The 20,221-nt window shown below is 40.2% G+C and overlaps 2 protein-coding genes across 3 annotated transcripts; both read right to left on the reverse strand.

Annotated features, from left to right (window-relative positions):
• Nucleotides 1-3,224: 3,224 nt before the first annotated feature.
• Nucleotides 3,225-5,551, reverse strand: bdkrb1 (bradykinin receptor B1). Its single transcript, XM_086095246.1, has 2 exons — nt 5,488-5,551; nt 3,225-4,452 (listed from the first exon to the last, which is right to left on the reverse strand). The coding sequence occupies exons 1-2, from the start codon at nt 5,488-5,490 to the stop codon at nt 3,379-3,381; spliced, it is 1,077 nt and encodes a 358-aa protein (XP_085951372.1). The 5' UTR covers nt 5,491-5,551; the 3' UTR covers nt 3,225-3,378.
• Nucleotides 5,552-6,381: 830 nt separating this feature from the next.
• On the reverse strand, nt 6,382-15,260 carry bdkrb2 (bradykinin receptor B2). 2 transcript variants are annotated; one of them, XM_086095012.1, is made up of 3 exons: nt 15,104-15,260; nt 11,528-11,659; nt 6,382-9,237 (listed from the first exon to the last, which is right to left on the reverse strand). In XM_086095012.1, the coding sequence occupies exons 2-3, from the start codon at nt 11,545-11,547 to the stop codon at nt 8,202-8,204; spliced, it is 1,056 nt and encodes a 351-aa protein (XP_085951138.1). In that variant the 5' UTR covers nt 11,548-11,659; nt 15,104-15,260; the 3' UTR covers nt 6,382-8,201. The 2 variants fall into 2 exon arrangements, with proteins under 2 accessions (XP_085951138.1, XP_085951137.1); XM_086095011.1 differs by having other exon boundaries at nt 11,528-11,672.
• Between the last annotated feature and the right edge of the window lie 4,961 nt (nt 15,261-20,221).

The following is a 20,221-nucleotide window of genomic DNA, read 5'->3' on the forward strand; positions in this document are numbered from 1 at the left end:
AGGGTAAACGTTTAAAATCAGTGCTTTAAAATATTATTAGGGTTTCAAATATGGGTTTACATTGGGGTTATGTTTTTAGAATAAGGTATAAAAATGATAGTTAGGGTTTCAAATGAGGGTTTTATAGCTATGGTTAGGGTTTAAAATTTGAATTTAAAACAAGGATGAATGTTTCAAATTAGGGTTTCAAACCATTGCCGTGCAGAGGGTGGGGCCAAAAGGGGTGGGCATCCACAGCACCCAACATTTTGGCCATTGTGTTTATTTTTGTCATGTCTGGGAAGATCTGGTTTTGGTTGAGGCTCCCGATTGGTCCTGAGTGGGTTCCAGCCCTTCCGCGAGTTGACCAATCCGAGCCCTCAGCCACTTGTGCCTGGCCCCAGGTGTGGCTAGTTACCCAATTAGTGTGGGTGTATTTAGTTCCCGGGTGGTGATCAGTCGGCGTGGGATCATTGCCGCTTGTCACGGTCACCACCGGAGTTCAGGCTGTCATTTTGATTTTGTATCTTTTCAGTTTGTTGTTTAGTTAGCATTAGCGAGTACCCTGGTTAGTGTTTTCTGTAAAATAACGCACGCCAGTCTCGCCCGCACTCCTGCTGTGGTTCTCCTGCCTCCCTGCATTTTGGGTCCTCCACTTCACACGCCGACAGACACCCAAGGCCGCTCCGTGACCACACCGCAACAATTTTGAGGTGACATCAGGTGACAGGTTAGGAAAAGTCCATACACACAAAAATCGACATTTGTATCCTCCTGGGGACATCAAAATCAGCCTTGAAAGAATACAAATAATAATAATTGGGAATTGGTAAAATAATAAAATTGTTCAAAATATTGTAAACCACCAAAGCTTATTTGTGACCAAATAAAATTATGAATGTTAAAAAAGAGAATTTTGAATCACACATAAAGGTCAACACAATCCAGTATAAAAGTGATGCTATTATTAGCGTGTCTTATGTAATTTTGTTCATTGCTTGCTATATTTGTCCATCTGCTTTCCTTTTTTAATGAGCCGTAGTTTTTACCTATTAGTCTTACCCAAAAGAGGCTCCATGTCCGCAGATCATGGTCACCTGTACAGATAACACCTCCCTATCAGCTAGACAAAAAAAATCTATTGATCCTCCCTTATCTCCATCTCCACGTGATGAAAAATGTGCAGAAGAGCTGAGGACAGGCGAAGGTGACCAAGAATGGAACATTGAGACTAAAATGCCGCCGGGTTGTGCTGATGCGGGTTCTTTTGCCGTTACTGAGATGAAGCACGTTAAGTGAAACGGATGGATGGGAAAAGGCAAGGATGGAGGAGGGAGGAGAGGGCCAAGCACTCACATGGCATAGCACATGCTCCTCACCGGGCCTTTTCTCATTTGGAAGTGTCATGCGTGTAATGTCGAGGGAATAAATCATGCTCGTTTACATCCAGGTTTTTTTTTTTTTAAAGGGAAGAATATTAACCCTCTGCTGGGCTCTAGTTGGCCATTTGTGTCTACCTCGATTCCTTTTTATATATCACTTTCATTGTGCAAAAGTACAAACTGTATTTGCTTGTTTATCAATATAGTATTTAAGATATGAATTTATTGAATTTGTAGTTACAGTACATACCTTATATCCCATATTCCGGGTTAAAAATCCCGCTATTTCGATTATTTCTTTTGGTTATCACTCAATTTTGTTTTTTTATTTCGGGATGTAATTCTACTTTTTGCCTCGAGATGGCGGCACACGACTGCGTTTAACAATATACATGTGAAAGAATGGAGAGAACAAGGCTGTAGGTTCATTTTGATTGCCATGATTATTTATGTATATCAATAATATATATATTGATTAGATTGGAGGGGGAAAATGTTTTCTGTAAACACAGGGATTGGTCGACTGTTACACTGTGTGCACATGCACTGGAAAACCCTCACTTGCTTAAAACGAGATTAAAGAGAGACTCCACTGCTGGATGATTGATTATTGCTGAATATTTCTTATCAATGATCGCAAAATGTATAGCCTATACTGGTGTGAGATTTCTGTGGAAAATATCAATTACATGCGGTAAATTTTGAAATGTCCAAATGTATTACTTTAGTCAGTTGCATGACTTTGTCAAGATAGATGACCAAGTGCCCGCACATTGTCCTGTTCAGACTTTTGCGCTTTGAATTTGGTGCAAGATCATAGCGGCCCCGTGTGGTCAAAGTGCTGCACAACATATGCATACATGTACAGTACTATACTACATACTGTACCGTACGTAATATAGTTTATGCTATATTAAGTTAATTTTTAGATGTTTTTAGACCCTTTTTAACCATTATGACAAAATTTAGACCAACAATGGTGGTTTTCATGCCTATATCGATGTTTACCAACGCGACACCTTTCAGATGAGATTAAGACAAGACCCTCCTCCCCCCATCCACTCTTCATGAAGATTAAGTTAACACTTCCCGTGGTACCTACAAAATAAAAGTGTCGACCTATTAAAGCTGTCCCCTACAGCTTTATTGTGACGGGGTGTGACAACCTGCGTAATGACATTTTCGTCTGTCAAAGAGTGCAGTCAGCGCACGCCTGTTTCTTTGTTTTTATTAATTGTGATGATTAATTTTGAACATGTTAAAAAATTATTTGTAGCCTACTACAGATGGATGAGCGGGTGTAAGAATTGGGTAAATTAAATTATAGACCTGGGATGAAAATAGTTTAAAAAAAAAAAAAAAAGAAGACATTTAAGGCCTAAAATGTAAGTTTCTGTATTTTAAGACTTTTTTTTTTTAGACCCCGCAGTAGCCCTGGTTGCACAAGATTGCAGTTTCCGTAGTGTCTAATTTATCACGTTTTGTCTTCTCAATTAAAAGCACAACTAGCATAAAGATTAGTCAATATTTGACCAGCTATTCGTGAGCTAAACTGTCAAGCTAACTTAGTTAGCTTAGCTTCATAGCTTACACAGCTAGTTTACCTGCATCTGGCAGATGAAGGTAAATGTCGAAGTTTCTGTCTCTTATCTTCAAGCGGCAAAAATCACGCGTGCGATTATAATGATAATAATGGCACATAATATTAAAAAATAGATTTCATTTGTACAAAAAATGGCTTGTCTTTGAGTTAAAGTCAAGTAGAGCCTCATATATGCCGGGTCAAAAATAAAATTGAGCCGTTCTAATTTTGAGTCAAGCATGTCATAAAATCAGTGACACCGGTTGACCCGAGTCCCCCACCCCTAAAACATACTATACAATAAATCGCATACAGTAATATTGCAAACAGTAGACTGTATATCATATCATACCATGACTTAAACTGTAGTATTATTGCATCCCACCTTATGTAGAATTGAATAAACATGATAGAAATGCTTCCCCCCCCATCATCCTATATGACAACAGGCTTAATCTGCTCTGGTCTGTTAATGAAAGTTGACACGACAGAGCGCTGATATGTGGTCATGTCCGATCCCCTGCGGTGACGCAGCGCCCTCCTATAGATGGCGCTAACTTTCTTCCTAAAGTATTGCCCAGAGAGCACGTAGAACACGGGGTTGAGAGCGCTGTTGAGGACTCCGAGATAGACCGAGACCTGCCCGCCGATGTCCAAAGCGTCCGACCACGCTTTGACGTCCAGTACGTGGATGTCGCAGAGGGTGTCGATGAAGGTGAAGACCTGGTAGGGCCCCCAGCAAAGGATGAACAGCAGAGTGATGGCGTACAACAGAACGGAGGCCTTTGTGTCGTTCGCATCCCGAAGGCCGACACTCTCCTTCCTCTGTCGCAAAGCCTTGACAATGGCGCCGCTGCTGGAGACGATCACCAGAGCGGGGATCAGGAAGCCGACGGTGTTCTGCAAAACCTGGTTGGCTAACTTCCACGCGCTACCGTGGCCGTAGTCCAGCATGCAGGCTGTCATCTGGATTTCTTCAAAGTACATCGCCTTTCTGTGCAGCATGGTCGGCGTGCTGAGCGAGAGCCCGAAAATCCAGAGCAACACGCATACCATTTTGGCGTAGCGCGTCCGCCGCAGCCCCCTGGCCTTCATGGTCCTCACGATGGCCAGGTAGCGGTCCACGCCGATCATGACGAGGGTGTAGACGCTGGTGTAGAGGTTCACCGTCATCACGCAGTTGACCATCTTGCACAAGGCGTCGCCGTACGGCCAGTGGAAATTGTTGAGGATGTTGGCGGCCCAGAAGGGGAGGCCGCACAGGAGGGCGAAGTCGGCCAAAGCCAGGTTGCCCAGGTAGACCTCGGCCACCGTCAGGCGATCCCTTTGCGCGAGGAACACGCACAGGACGAAGGCGTTCAAGGCGAGGCCCAGCACGGATACGCTGATGATGTATGGAGGGACGATGGTGCGGATGGTGACAAACTCGATGGATGCCAGAGCGGCTGAAAGGGTGCTGTTTTCACACCACTGATGTGTCGCAGCTTGAAGGGTCACTGGCTCCATAGCCTTTACAACAACAAAAATAACGGCGGTTTTATTGTAGTCATTTACGATGCTTACACAAACACACACACAAAAAAACACTAAACTATATATATATATTTTTTTTACAGTTTCCAATATTAGTACTACAAATTAAGATCCCATAACATTTGAATACAGTTTAAACTAAATAATGCAATTTCTGGAAAAATTGCGAGTAAAGGCTGGGAGGCTGAATGGAAAATTGTGGAATGATATTGAATGACTTGGAATGAGCTGGACAGTTTAAAGTTGCAACGGTTTGAATTCATCAAAACATTTGTAAATTAGAAGGCATTTATTTAAAAAAATTTGAGGGCAAAATTTATATTCAGTTAAGCTGAATAGTTTAAAGTTGGAGCTGTTTGACTAGCTCAAAAAATGTGGGACTAAGAAGAGAGAAACAAACAAGAAAAACGTTTGGTGTTTTTCTGAACAGTTTAAAGTTGGAACATTTTGAATCGGTCAAAATAAATTTGAAATGAGGAGGAAAAAAGTTAGATGGGCTGGTTTGAATTGGTCAAAAAATGTAGAAATTAGAGGACAAAACCCCTTAAAATGGTAATTTTTGCCTTTTATTTTGAATAAAGCTCAGAATTAACAAATGGACAATTGACAACCGAAGTAAAAAAGGTGGCAGTTATTAAATTTGTTCCGAGGTGACATTTGAATAGAGTACACAATAGGCTACTTAAGTTTTAATGCTTGCGTTGCGTGACAATCTCCAAGCCGTCTTCTACAAACAAGCTTCTTTTTATAGGTAACTGAATAAGTATTTGAATTATGAGCAGCATAACTTATCATGAAACAAGTGCTGACAAGTCATGTTTAGCTTTTTTTAAGTTCTTAAAATATTTACCATGTGATTTAGTCATGACCTCCTATTTACGACACAATATGATGACTCAATCAACAGACGCTTCCTCCGCTCCTTCGCGATTCCTATAAACACTCTCCACACTTCTGCTATTTAAGATTCATTCGAGTCGATATAAATAATAGAATATGAAAAGTTCTTACCATAGTTATCAAGCAGCTGATGTGTGCTCATGCAGCGAGTGGAATTAGGAGCAGTAGAGCGAGGGGACGTTTTTGTATATAGAGCGGCATTCTTGCAACACCCCGACACAGCAGCTTGTTTATGAACAGCCCCCAATCCGCGAATTTCTGCGAGACCCTAAATGGAGAAAAACATTCACAGTGCGCCAAATGTGCCCAGTTTATCAAACTGTTAAGACAACGGAAGATTTATATGACAGAGAGGGAAGTTGGATTTTCTCACCTGGAGCTTATAAATGACACATTGATGACTTTTTTTCTTCAAAGTATGACGGCATTCTCTTTGGTGGATTTGACGTGTTTCAGAATTGTTTTAATTTATTTTTTTTAAAGTGCGTTAACTATCCAAGGGTATTTGAAGGTCTGACGCAGCGACGTCTTGTGGTAATGATGCGGATTGCACCTTCCTCAAAACTCCCCACTATTAAGAGTTAAAACTACCAAGAAATTGGTAACTTGGTTATCAGTATAGCTGGCAATTTGTATGACCAAAATGTTATAAGAAGAGGAAAAAGCAAAGTGCTCCTGTAAGGTGACGTCACTTCACTCGCATGATTTGTTTGGCACCGTTTTTACACTGGACGCCCTTCCTGACACAACCCACATGTTTTCTGTGGGTGGTTTTGTTTGGTTGACTGTTTTAGTGTGTGGTCATGCAGTTTTCCTCTGCAACGGGAGTTTGATATACGCCATTTGTGGTTATTTATACTGCCACGAATATTTATTGGAAAAGGCAGTCAGACTGAACGAGATTTGTTAAGATCAATATTTTATCCTCTTTTTTTTTTGTATTGCGTTATGTGAAAGATGATGAAATAAATGGAACCCATAATCACCTTTTTGGATTGTGCAAAAAGCTTTATTTGCGTGTTTTGTATTTCATTTACATCACAATTCTAATAATAAATACGAGCAGACAGTTGATTATGCTAACAAATACAAGCAATAATTGTATTGCGTGACAGAAATCGTGAAAGATTGGGGGAGGAGGGGGGGGGGGATCCCGGCGACAAGATCTCAAATGTTTGCCGTATTTTGAGGTCATCTAATGTACTCCAGTGGTAGTCCGCAAGCCTGGCATGTGGTTCAAGGCTGACTGCCTTTTTGGTATTGCATGCCTTTATTTTGGGGAGTGTCCGTGAACCCTCCCACAGACATCTGAGTCAACACCGAGTGGGTTGCTTGATTGTGGTGTCGTGGAAAAAAAAGAAAACAGCGTGATGGCGCGTCACCACTGGAAACTTTGTTAGTGGACACTGAGTCATTTTCTCTTGCTTGCTCCAAACTTTAAACTCATTAAAAGAAAATTACGAGTACTTCGGCGACAGTTAAAGTTGAAACGTGTGCAGACATTTGAATTTGTACTTAATCAAGTGACTTTATAGTAACCAGACAGATTTTATGATCATAAAAGCACCGGGGGTGGCAACTCTGGTCTTCGAGGGCCTCTATCCTGCATGTTTTAGATATTTCCCTCCTTGCAGCACACCCGATTCAAATGATCAGCTCATCAACGAGGTCTGACGAAGCCTGTTGACAATCCAGATCATTTGCATCAGGGTGTGTTGTTTGAGGGGAAACCTCAAAAACAGGGGTGAACAAATTCGGGCCTTGAGGGCCACTATCCTGCATGTTTTATATCAGGGGTGTCCAAATCCGGTCCTTGGGGGGCCACTACCCTGTATGTTTTAGATATTTTCCTCCTTTAGCACACCTAATTCAAATGATCAGGATCGTTATCAGGTTTTTGCAGCACTTGGTGATATTCCGATCATTTGAATCAGATGTGTTGGATGAGGGAAACATCTAAAACAAGGGTTTCCAAATCCAGTCCTCGAGGGCCACTCTTCTGCATGTTTTATATATTTCCCTCCTCCAACACACCTGATACAAATGATCAGGGCTTTTATCAGGCTTCTCTGGAGCTTTCTAATAGCTGATCATTTGAATCAGGTGTTTTGAAAGAGGGAAACATCTGAAACAGGGGTGTCTAAATCTGATCCTCAATTGCTACTATATTGCATGTTTGATGTTTCCCTCCAACACACCTGGCTGATCATATGAATCAGGTGTGTTGGAGGAGGGACACATCCAAAACAGGTGTCCTCAAGGGCCCCTATCCTGCATATTTTGGATAGTTCCCACCTCCAACACACTTGGACCATCCTTTGAATCATATGTGTTGGAAGAAGGGCAACATCTGAAACATGGTTTGGCTATTTCCAACCTCTAACACACCTGGACCATCATTTGAATCAGGTGTGTCAGAAGAGGGGAAACATCTGAAACAAGGGCGTCCAAATCTGGACCTTAAAGGTTTGCATGTTTTATATATTACCATCCTCCAACACACCTGGCTGAACATTTGCATCAGGTGTGTTTGAGGAGGGAAACATCAAAAACAGGGGTGCCCAAATGCGGTCCTCAAGGGCCATTATCCTGTCTGTTTCAGATGTTTCCCTCCTCCAACACACCTGATTCAAATGATCAGAATCATGATCAGGTTTCCACAGAGCTTGCTGATGAGCTGATCATTTGAATCAGGTGTTGTAGGAGAATTTTGCCTTTGAATGTAAATGTACTGGTATGTAGTTGAGGTATTTCCATAATAATTTTTCATCACCACCACTTTATGCCAAGGCGAATTCTCACCCCTGACCCGACTGATGAGATTTTTATGCAAACGTCCTCAATGTTGCAGAAGTGTTTGAACGCGTGGACGTTGTCGTCATGCCACTGACAGGCCACTGCTTGCACACTTCCTGAGCCTTTTTCCGGAAGTTTTTCCCAACGATGACATACAAGATGGGGTTAATGATACTGTTGATAAAAGCCAAGTAGTCAAATAACTGCCTGGAAATGTCAACGCCGGCTTCCAGCCGACACCCTCGCATCACACCGGCCTTTATAAGCACATCCAGGATGGTGACGACGTGAAATGGTAGCCAGCAGACGAGGAAGGCGACCAGCACGACCAGCACCAGCGTGGTGGCCTTCTGCTCGCTCTTCTCAGCGTTGAACCTCTCTATCGAGCGCTTGCTCAGCGCCTGGATGATCTTGACGGTGCAGAATGAGATGACGGTGATGGGGATGAGGAAGCTAAAGCTAATTAGCATCACATCGCAGAGCAGCATGACCGTGCTGCTTGGGAAATCCAAGATGCAGGCGGTCACGCCAAATTGCGGGAAGTGCTTCACCGCCCTAAACACCAACGTCGGCGTGGACAGGAACAAGCTGAAGGCCCACACCAGCAGACAACCCAGTTTGGCGTACTTGGGCCGACGCATTCGCCCGTGCGACATGGGGTGAACCAGCGCCACGTAGCGATCTATGCTAACCAGAACCAGGAAGTAGATACTGCTGTAAGCGTTCATCTTGACGCCCGCGTTGACCATTTTGCACATGGGCACACCGAAAGGCCAGTTGAAATCGTTGGCGATGTTGACCACCCAAAAGATAAGACAGGACACCAGCAGGAAGTCGGCGGCCGCCAGGTTGCTCAGGTAGATTTCGGCCACCGTGCACGTCTTCTTGTGAAGGCAGAAAACCAGCAGCACGAAGGCGTTCAACACGATTCCCAGCACGGCCACGACCCCCATGTAAATGGGCTGGCTGTTGGTGAGCGCTTCCCATACGTCTGGATCTAAGCAGCTCTTTTGAACCGTTTCATTTTGGTATCCGTCTGTCGCCGTGCCATTCAGCTCTGGCAGCCTGCAGGGAAAGAGATTACAATCATAAAGAAGTCACATGATGTACCATTACAATCATTTGAGTCGGGTGTGAGTCTTGAACTCCGGCAAACCGTTCGATCGAACCCAGGTTAATGTGGAAGTCAACCTTCAACATTTCTTGACAATAATATATTTTATTGTGACCTCACTAGTCTAAACATGACATTCTGATTATTATTATTGAGTTATGCAGCAAATAACAGAAAATGCAGTTTCATTTTTCGGCCACGGGTGGCAGTAGCGATTTAAAAAAAAAAAAAAAAGAGTTTTTTTTTTTTTTTACAATATTTAGTCTAAATATGGTATTCTGATTAATATTGTGTTAGTGGAATATGAGTTAAGCAGCAAAATCCAGCCATTTTTATCCATCTCAGGAGGCGGCCATTTTGCCACTTGCTGTCGATTTAAGATGACATCACAGTTGCCCGGGGCTCAGGCAACAACCAATCACAGCTCACCTGTTTTCTCAAGCTGCACTGTGATTGGTTGTTACCTGATACCTGAGCAACATTTATGTCATCTTCAGTCGACAGCAAGTGGCAAAATGGCCGCCCCCTGAGATGAATAAAAATGGCTGGATTTTGCTGCTTAACTCATATTCCACTAACGCAATATTAACCAGAATGCCATATTTGGAGGGGGGTTGAATTTAATTTTGAATCGCTACTGCCACCCGAGGCCGAAGAAAGAAACTGCGTTTTCCGTTCTTCACATACAAAACGCGCACATGATGTCACTTCCGCAGACAGAGGGCGGGAAATTCTAACCCGAATCCTGTCTTCAAATTATTGGCCAGAGGATTTACAGGAGTTCCCATTATGAGCAGCTAATATGTCAATCTATGAATTCAAAAAAAGTTTCAGTCATAAATGGTTAAATAAAAAGGCTATTGTGAAGATATTTTTGGGCAAATTGTATCAAAGTGCAGCTTTAAGAACCACAGATGATAATGTATTCTCTCCTCAGCATTCCACTTAAGTTCTCCAGCAGTTCACATCTGTTGTACAATCACGGACAGATCCTCCCATGATAAAGAAATCCCGGTATCATAAATCATGAGGATTTGTTTGGATTTAGCTTTTCAGTTAGCTTTTGACACTTCAAGGCTTGCCTCGAATGCCTTGTGAAATGTTCAATGTAAACTCTGATCCTATAATATAAAACCCGATTAATAAGGATTAAACGCCCCTCGTTTTTAATATATTTTGTTAAATTAGGCCCGCCAGGGGATTACATTTTTTAATATGAATTAATCACATGACTTCACTAGTTAACCAACGATTAATCACAAATTTTATATCTGTTCTAAATTTACAAAAAACAAATTCTAGGTTTTTATACTCTTGTTAGCAAAAGTGGATTTTTTTTAAAATTGAATAGAAATTGTTTAAATGAATTTTTTGACGTCTATAGCCGTCAATGGCAGTGAATGAGTTAACTGCATTATCGAGCGTTTTAGCCACATATAGCACATCGTGCATATTATACGTCCCCGCCACGGAATCAGCTCCAGTAATGAGCAACAGGCTGGCGTCTGCCGACTGTAATTGTGTAAAAGAGAGTTAGCGCATTATGAGTTTTGTGCTGCACGTCCGGCAATCTGTTTTCCTTCAGGCCATTAAGACAACATCAGCAGTATTGTAAGGGGGTGGACGGACTATATTAACAAAGTTGACAATAACCCAAATTAATATTTCATAAATGTTGAACTTTCTTGGAAGAATCACGGTTGAGTCATTTCAAGTGTTTTATAATGAAAGCATGCATTGCGCATTATTATTAGACAACTAAATAGACTAGATTAACAAATTGAATTTACGTATGCAAGTGTGTGTGTGTGGGGGGGGGGGGGGTCATATGCAGTCAGGTAAAAATATATATTGTTGTAAAAAGTTCACTTCCAAGTATTTCTTTAAAAAAAAATTTTTGCATTTGCCCTTTTGGCGATTTCGCGGTTCACATTTGAATGCGCCACACAGCAATTTGTGAGCTGTCCAATTGTCACAGCTCAGCTCATTAGGCCTAATGCATTTGCGCCCAAAGGACACGTTTCTAGTTAGCATTGATTGCGTGTTTGAGAGTAGTCGATAATGTGAGAAAACATCTGCTTGATCATATCCACCACCGCAGTTTCCTGCCATGCACGGAGCGTGCATGGCAGGAAACTGCGCTAACTTTTTCAAAAGTCAGATCCAAGAGTCCCCGGTCAGTAGCGGTATGTTAAACCTCGCAATAAGACAGAAATAAGATTGCAATCTGAAAGGGTTTACCTTGTAGTCGGAAGATCCATTTGCCCCCGAGGAAAGTCAGTCCAGATGTGAATGAAGTGTGCAGATGCCAGCCTGCGCTCGTCGACGCGCTTCCCCCTTCGTCGACTCCGCCCTGTTCGTCTGTGACTTGCTCTTTTCAAAGAAACTGGAGATGAAGTGATTGATGTCAGCCAAAAAAAATATGACTTCACTTCACGCGCTTTTTCCCATTTTTGAGTTGTTGCAGACATGATGTTACAGTGAGTAACATTATGTCTGCATTTTTGCAACTGTTCACGTGTTTAATTTTCCAGTGGATTCATATTTTGGAGATGAAAACACATTTCATGATTGAATCAGCTGTGCTTGTGCAAATGCTTGCAAATGGGGAGGCCATTACTTGCATTTTTATTAGAGCTGTCAAACGATTAAAAATTGTAATCAGAATAATCACATCTTAGAATTTTGATTAATCACGATTAATCGCTTAATGAATAAAAAATGTTTCCCTCGCCAAATTTGAAGTGAGATTATGTGATAATTCTTTTGACATTTAATGTTATGAGGACGTCTTCGACATTTTCTGATACACTGCACACGCTCATGCTCCTCTTTTTCTAATCAGTTTTGACAAGTGCCACCATACTGTCCTAGTAGGTCTAAGTATTCATGAAAATAAAAAATTTGCAAGTCACTGTAACAACACAAAACAATTCTAAGCGCTCAAATACAATTGAACTGTACTTACTTGGGCAGTGATTCTTTCAAATAATAACAGAGTGAGCATGAACACTAGTAGTACTAATACCATAAGTACTGATTTACAATATATCTGAGCTTTGAATTCATTTGATCAGATTGCTGTTTGACGGTTTCACCTTTTGCTCGCTATCTAGCAGTTTTCATTCACACTGAGTTGTTCAAAATGATCAACTCATTGCACAATGTATAACATCTGACTTCATCCTCCACAACTCTAAAAGTAGCCTGATGACTAATAAACAGATGGTGTGACAAACACAATTTTTTTTCCGATATTCTTGTAATATTAAAAGTTTACTGTAATTTCTTAAAATTTAAAACAACTCTTGTAAGAGTGAAAGTATTTTCCTGCAAATATAATTCTTAATTCCAGAAAAATTTAAATATTTTGTTGATTCTTGTGATTTCCTCATTACACATTATCACCCATAAGAATGTTCTTGGAAACTTGAGACTTAAGTATTTAAAAATTATGCTTTTTTTTTTTTTTTTAAATCACTGCCATTGACAGCAATAGACGTCAACAATTAATTTGAACTATTTCTATTAGTTTAACATTTTTTTCCCATTTTTGTTAACAAGAGTATGAAAGTTTTTTTGGTACATTTAGAACAGATATAAAATTTGTGATTAATTGTGAGTTAACTAGTGAAGTCATCACCTGATGCCCCTAATTTTTTAATAATCTTTTCTTTTTTTTCCTTTTTTTAAATAATCGTTTTTTGTTTTTTTTTTAAAGAAAAGATTATTAAAAATTAGGGGCGTCAGGCGATTACAATTTTAATCATAATTAATCGCATGACTGCACTCGTTAACAAATTTTATATCTGTTCTAAATATACAAAAAAAATGTCTAGGCTTTCATACTCTTGTTAACAAAAATGGAAAAAAAATGTTAAACTAATAGAAATAGTTCAAATTATTTTTGGACATCTATTGCTGTCAATGGCAGTGAATGAGTTAATTTATTAACGCTCTTATTTTATTCTTGCGGCAAAGGTCAACACTAAAACAACAACCAGAAACTAGCAAAACTATACGTAATAAAAGCATCATCTACATTACATACCCTTTAACTGTGTGATTAATCACGCAATACCCTTTTAAAAACTACTTTTTTTTTTTTAGTTATAATCTCAAACAAAAGAGTCTTTGTTGCTGCTCTCTCCAGTTTTGAGACCACTCAAATAAGCATCCTAAGTGCAGTTAGCATTTGAGCTTTTGGCGATTTCGCGGTTCACATTTGAATGCGCCACACAGCAATTTGTGAGCTGTCCAATTGTCACAGCTCAGCTCATTAGGCCTAATGCATTTGCTCCCGAAGGACACGTTTCTAGTTAGCATTGATTGCATGTTTGAGAGTAGTCGATAATGTGCGAAAACATCCGCTTGGTCATATCCACCGCTGCAGTTTCCTGCCGTGCACGGAGGCTTTTAAGAATTCTGTAGTACTTTAAAATGAATAATTGAGCGGCTGTTAGAGACGCAAAGTGTGGCTCCAGAAAGTTGGCGTTCAGTCGTCATAGTTACGGAAGTGGTGTCACTCCATTCTCTCGCCCGCAGTTTGCTTCCTGTGACGGCAGATCGGACGAGCAGTCTAAAAAGTGGGAATTACTCGTTATGTGTTTCCTTGTTGGAGCCCGAGATAAGGAACAAAATGTGTTCAAATGCATTTTGTGGGTTCCATCTTTAACAAAGCATTAATTGTGACATTTCATTGCTGTCAAAATGCACTGCAAAAAACAACAAACTAAAAAACAACCCATCGAGAAAGTTAAATACCAAAACACTGGAATGAAAATTCATTATGTAACATATTTGTTGGGAAAGTCAAAAAATATTATTTTACAATACTATATTACTAGTCTAAACACGGTATTGTATTTGATATTGCATTTGTGGAATATGAGTTTAAGCAGAAAAATCTCAGGGGGCGGCCATTTTGCCACTTGCTGTCAACCGAAATTCGAAAATGACATCACAGCGCCGATGGGCTCAGCTCAGCAAAAGTCACAAGCCAACCCAGAAAACAGGTGAAGTCATTACCTGAGACCTTAGGCACTGTGATGTCATTTCCAGTTGACAGCAAGTGGCAAAATGGCCACCCCCTGAAATGGAGAAAATCAGGCGTATTTTTCATATTCCATGAACACAGTATAAATGAGAATGATTAAACGTATGACTTTTTTTTTTTGTCATAAAATAAATGCTAAAATAAATGCTTAAATAAATTCTCATAAAATTATGATGTTTTCTTATACATTTTTTACATTTATTTTATATTACAACTTGTTTCCCGTAAATCATTATTTTACAAATAGAATTTTTATACAAAATATATTATGTTTTGTTTACTATAGTGATTGTTCTTATAAATAATTATGAATATTTATTTAAAATGATATAAATATTTTGTAAATAAAAAATCTACCCTGTAAAATAAATTAAATAACATATCAAATGTAACCCCCCCCACAACACATTCATTATCAAAGCTAGCCCCCTCCCTAGTGGTCATGAAATATCCACTCATTGGCTGCCTGTAAAATTACGAAGTGACTTTATTCCAATAGGATCGGCAGTGCAAGGGGTTCCTGACATGAAACAGTTAAACCAAGAAAAATAGAAAGGAAAATGTTGCGATTCATTTTAGAAACAGCTCAGCTCCTCCCACTTAGCAACCCCTTGCACTGTTTACTTGATGTTGCCATGTTGAACTCCCACCTTGCTACTCCTACTGTCATGACGTAACGAACAAGATGAGTGGTGTTATTGATCTTTATCGACTAACTGACTGATAACACCACAAACACAACTTAAGTATGCAGTACTTACAAATATGTCCTTCATAGAATGCATTTAAAAGTACGTAGTCTGTACAGGTACGTACTAACAAGTATGTCTTCTTCTTCTTGGACCTTGCTCTTTAGAGAGTGTAGCTCATTTGTTAAGTCCTGGGCAAGATGTTGCCGCTTCTTTAGGCTCTGCCACAACTAACCTTCCTCCAAATTCGTTGGATTAGTGGTTTTCTTTTGCCTCCGGGTTGCAGTATAAGGCCTGCTTGGTCATGTTGGATGCCCCATGCGTGGGCGCGCACGTGTTTGCACACGCGTGCTCTATCTCGTGCATTCATTTGTATTTGCAAGCTAACAGCCAACCCCGAGTGATCGATTGTCATTGGCCAGCAGAGTTTTGCATACTGATGGCACATTCTTTCAAATCCTATAGAAAAAGCACAATCATTATGTTTACATTACATACAGTCAATAACTATTTACGGAATATTATATTAGCGACATTCTGGTTGTAAACAAATATGGTGAAACTCAGATGCAGCACAGATCTATCTATCTATCTATAGTATGTATGTAGCTAGTGTTAGAGTATTCAATTGTATTATTGTGCACTACAATGCCAGGCTGAGGAAATGGGATCATAGCAAGATAGTTCACTTCCTGCTTTCTCAAAAATGTTTCGTAAAAAAAACAACAGCTTTTTTTTTTTTTTTTTTTGAAATACCCTTCAAAATAGCTACTAGCAATACTTGCAAATACAACGTATCAGCAGCTGGGGCGCATCCCGTTCGCAGTTTGTAATCAGTGAAGGCCATCAAACCCTCATCTGCTTTGGAACTTAAGCATCAGTTTCTGAAATGACACACTCAGAGAAAAAACAAATATTAAAAATCATTATCATTATGTCGACTTCAAAAACATTTATAACTTCTTATTCAACTATCTTACTTCTAGCCACAGATGTTGGTATAATTATGTTAACTCAATATAGCTCAATACAAAATACTATTATTTTATCATTATTCTTTATTAATTTGCCCCGAAAAGGGAAAGTCAACAAATTAACCATCTTCATCAATTATTATAGTGTAAAAGACTATCAATTCAGTCACTAAAAAAATAAAAAATAAAACACTAATTTAATATTCTTCTACAAAAACTCAACAATATCTTTCAAATACTATTACTTATTTTTTATTGTTTATCATTCCTCTCTTACCTAGAAAAGAGAAAAAGTCCCATTACGAGGACACATTATGCTCTAACCCACAGCCCCCTCCTTTTCTTCTAACCTAGAAACAGGGGGGGGGGGGGGGGTGGATCTTAACATTATACATCGCAAAACCTATTTTACCACATTCCCATTCGAAAAACAAACGCCACTATCACACCAGTCTCATTTCACACAAAAACAACACCAAACTTAGTTAAAGATATTGAAGAAAAACAAACAAAATCACCATACGCACATTTCTCACTCACAATCACAATAATAGCCCCCACCTTTTAGAAGCTAGGTCACACACTCAAATACATACGCACACACTTATAGTCATTATAAAATAATAAACGGTTTTATTCTATCAATTCGTTGTCTACAAATCTTATGGCATTTAAACCGCAGTTTTGTACGGTAATTTCAATAAACGGGTTAACTTATTTCGGAGGGGAAGTTATTTTAGCATCAAGATCAGACACTGTATCATCACCAGCATCTATCAAAGAAAATACAAAAGTCTCTCGTACCATTTTGTCCAGCGACAGCTTTTCATACAATCGATCCATAGTTTGTTTTTTCATTTTTCATCGACGTTCTTTTATTTCTGCATGGCTGCGACGCCAAGCACAAGTTCCGACTATAAACCGGAAGCACATTCAGGACAAACCATTCTGTATCCCGGTCGAAATCGCCCTCCATTTTTGTAGTTTTTTGTACTTTCGGTTTATATTCTACGCAAGTAGTATTAATATTTATCAATACAGTGACGTCTCACTTTTAATATAATAGTTCAATAGGTTACATTTAGTCGACAACGTTTAAACAATGTCGACAACGCTTAAACAATCTACAGGAATAACATAATGGCCACACAACATACACACACATAAGAATCACGTGACCTCTCGTTTATACACAGCGGTTACCCAATCCCGCTGAGCTAAACTGTCCTCCATGTATTGCAAAATTTTTGCAAGGCGCTTATTTTCAAAATAACTCGTCACGCGCTATCGAATTAAACCGTAGAACAAAAGTAATTCATACGGTAATCCTGACCTCAAAACTACAAAAGTAGAAGCGGCATAAATAAAAATAAAAACCACGTAATCTCTCGATTGCAAATACAGCGACACAAATCCAATCATCGCTGTAAACATCGATGAAAACAAAACAACAACAAAAATCAATTCGCTACTTCATCCTGCTTCAAAAACCGCTATCTCTAGGTCTGCACTTACGTCACTTTTAAATGCACCACCCCACGTACGTGTACAGTTCGATGTCGTAGGAAAAATCCCAACTCTAGAACGACATCAAACTACAACTTGTTCACACAGACCTCATGTAAAAATTTAGACAATTTGGAAGACGAAAAACCAGTTGCAGCGGTCCCAAACAGACAGAACTTCCCTACGTGGATAAAAGTCTCCACTTACCGTACTTTATTATTTAGGCCTAGAAGTTCCGCCCGTCCGGGAACGCCGCAGCTCGCAAATCGTCAAAATATTTGCGTCACCATTCGTTAGAATTCAGCGTCGGAGGTCACCATTTTGTTAGAGTATATACAATATTATTATTGTACTCTTTGCGTGTTCAATTAACTGAATGGTGAGATTCTGGTGAAGAAGTCCCTTTGCAAAGGTATAATTATTCAGAAGCTTCTGATCACACAAAATGAAGACACTCAAGCCGTGTTCCGTTCAGATTGTGTGTGCCCCCTCCTCTCGCACACAGATTTTTATTCCAAGTCAGTGCTCCCCTCCCATGAGCAAGTTCCCATGAGTACAAATCAGATTAGACTTGAACAATAGTAAATCAGCCTGTCCTTGGACTCTCTTCGACCGACTGAGACTGGCACTAGCTATGCTCCCTTTAGATAATATAGAAAAGAAACTTGTTACCCGTCTCCTTCCCAGGCAAGAAAACAAAGGACTATAGATTGGCTTAACATATGAATTAACTGTTGTCTTATATTTATATCTTTATAACTAATATCCAAAACGGTTAAAATATAAATTGAAACTGAAAAACAATGTTAATAATCCAACACTAGCTATACCTGTATATTAGGCTAGCTAATTATCTAGCTAGCTACATTATCCATCTATCCATCTATCTATCCATCCATCAAGTTTGGTGATAAAGCAGAAAGTCACACATTCTTCTGTATTTTTGGGTGACCAGAGGCCCCGTGTCAAACTAAAATAGATCCATCCATCCCCACATCCAGAACCAAAACAAGAGCAATTTGTACTCAGCTGACCTTGACACAAAGCAGACACAGGCTGTCAATTGAACATTTTGGTATATGCTGCTGGCCACACACAAATATTTAAGGCACATTAAAAGGTCAAGGGTTGTGCTGTACTTTTGAATGCCGCTCCACTACAAACCATTGTTAAGGTCTCATGATTTGAGTACACATGTTTATTGTGACGATCTGAAAGTCCCTTGGCTAATTATGGAAGCAGTTGCACTGTTATGTCTCACTGATGTGAAATGGGCCGTAATGCAGCAAGCACCACGACATGTGGCTGAGGGGGCGGGCAGGCCCCGCGCCTCTTTTCCAAAACACACTCTGCCCATTTCCCTCGTATACTCGCTTAACGTGCTTCGCAGGCGCTCGGCTGGATTACTGGGAGCCGCTCCCGTCCCTGCGGCTTCGTTCATAACTCGTCCCTCTTTCGAGACGGCGGGCCTGGCCCGGCTGTTTTCGCAGCTGTCTGCCAGAGTCGGGCCTTTTGAGGAGGAGAACAGAACTCAAGCCAACGTCTGGCTTGGACTCAGAAAGCGACCTCGATTCGAACTTGACAGCGAGATGGTGCTAATGGCGCTATCGTGGAAACATACTGTATGCGTTCTAAATGTTTTGGATGCAAAGTGGCAGAAACCACACAGACCACCCGCTCATGTTATATTTACAGCAGACCATAATGAGGAGGTTCCGTGCAACCAGTTGGATCGGCTACGTGTCTCCATTCGGGTACTTTCCTCGTAATGAAACTCAAAACTTGGACTTGGGTGATAAATAAACGTGTTTGTGCTCAAGCTGAGCGAAGATGTTTCTGGCGGAGGACGTTTATAGTTTAGAAAGTGAGATGTAAACTATCGAGGGTGAATAATGGTGGCAAATCATCAACAGTTTGTGATATTGTGCTCCCGGGTGACATTTCAGGATGAAACAAAAGTGCTTTTTAGCCTTTCCAGGAGGATTTCATTTGACATGATACAACCTGACCATTGTTTCAGGAGCCACTTCCCTCTCAGCACATTCTGTTTGAAGTCTCACCACACAAAGTACAGTTGGTCAAGTGCAAGGCTAATCAAAACAGGACATTTATTGGTTGATTCATGGTGAGTGTCCCATCACATCCAGCAGAGGGCGGTGTGGGATCAAAAAGTGCTTATCTTGCGGTTCTTTGCAATCTCGTTGGTGTTCTTTCTTTCGTTTTGCCTCCGTGAGGCAATTCTCTCAATATTGGTCGCTAGCTAAAATAGCATTTGACATTTTATAGTGAGTCACACATAGTAGTTGATTGATTGTTGAGAATGTTGCCATTTACTCCCCTTAATTCCCATAGTATTATTTCAAACTTTAATTCTACCACAAACTATAATCCCTTAATGTCAGTTAAATCTCATCCGACAGCATTATTGTTTTTTTAATTTTTTTATTAATAAACATAATTTCATATAAATACAAATTGTTTTGGAGAAGTTTTCTTTTTCCACGTAAGTGGCTGGTCCCGCACACAAACACATGAAACAACGTCATTTTGTTGTTGTGCTGTGGCTGATGCGGACTGACATCCGTCAGCCGACATAGTCAGACGGCCGACTGCCTGACGACTGACGGGATGACTTTTGACAACATGGCGATACTCACACTGAGCGGGCCACTGAGTATCTCTCGACGGGACTTCTCGACGGTCGTCGTCG

The sequence above is a fragment of the Leptonotus elevatus genome, chromosome 14 (genome assembly GCF_054856555.1).
Source record: "Leptonotus elevatus isolate MCC_2025b chromosome 14, RoL_Lele_1.0, whole genome shotgun sequence".
NCBI classification, from domain to species: domain Eukaryota; kingdom Metazoa; phylum Chordata; class Actinopteri; order Syngnathiformes; family Syngnathidae; genus Leptonotus; species Leptonotus elevatus.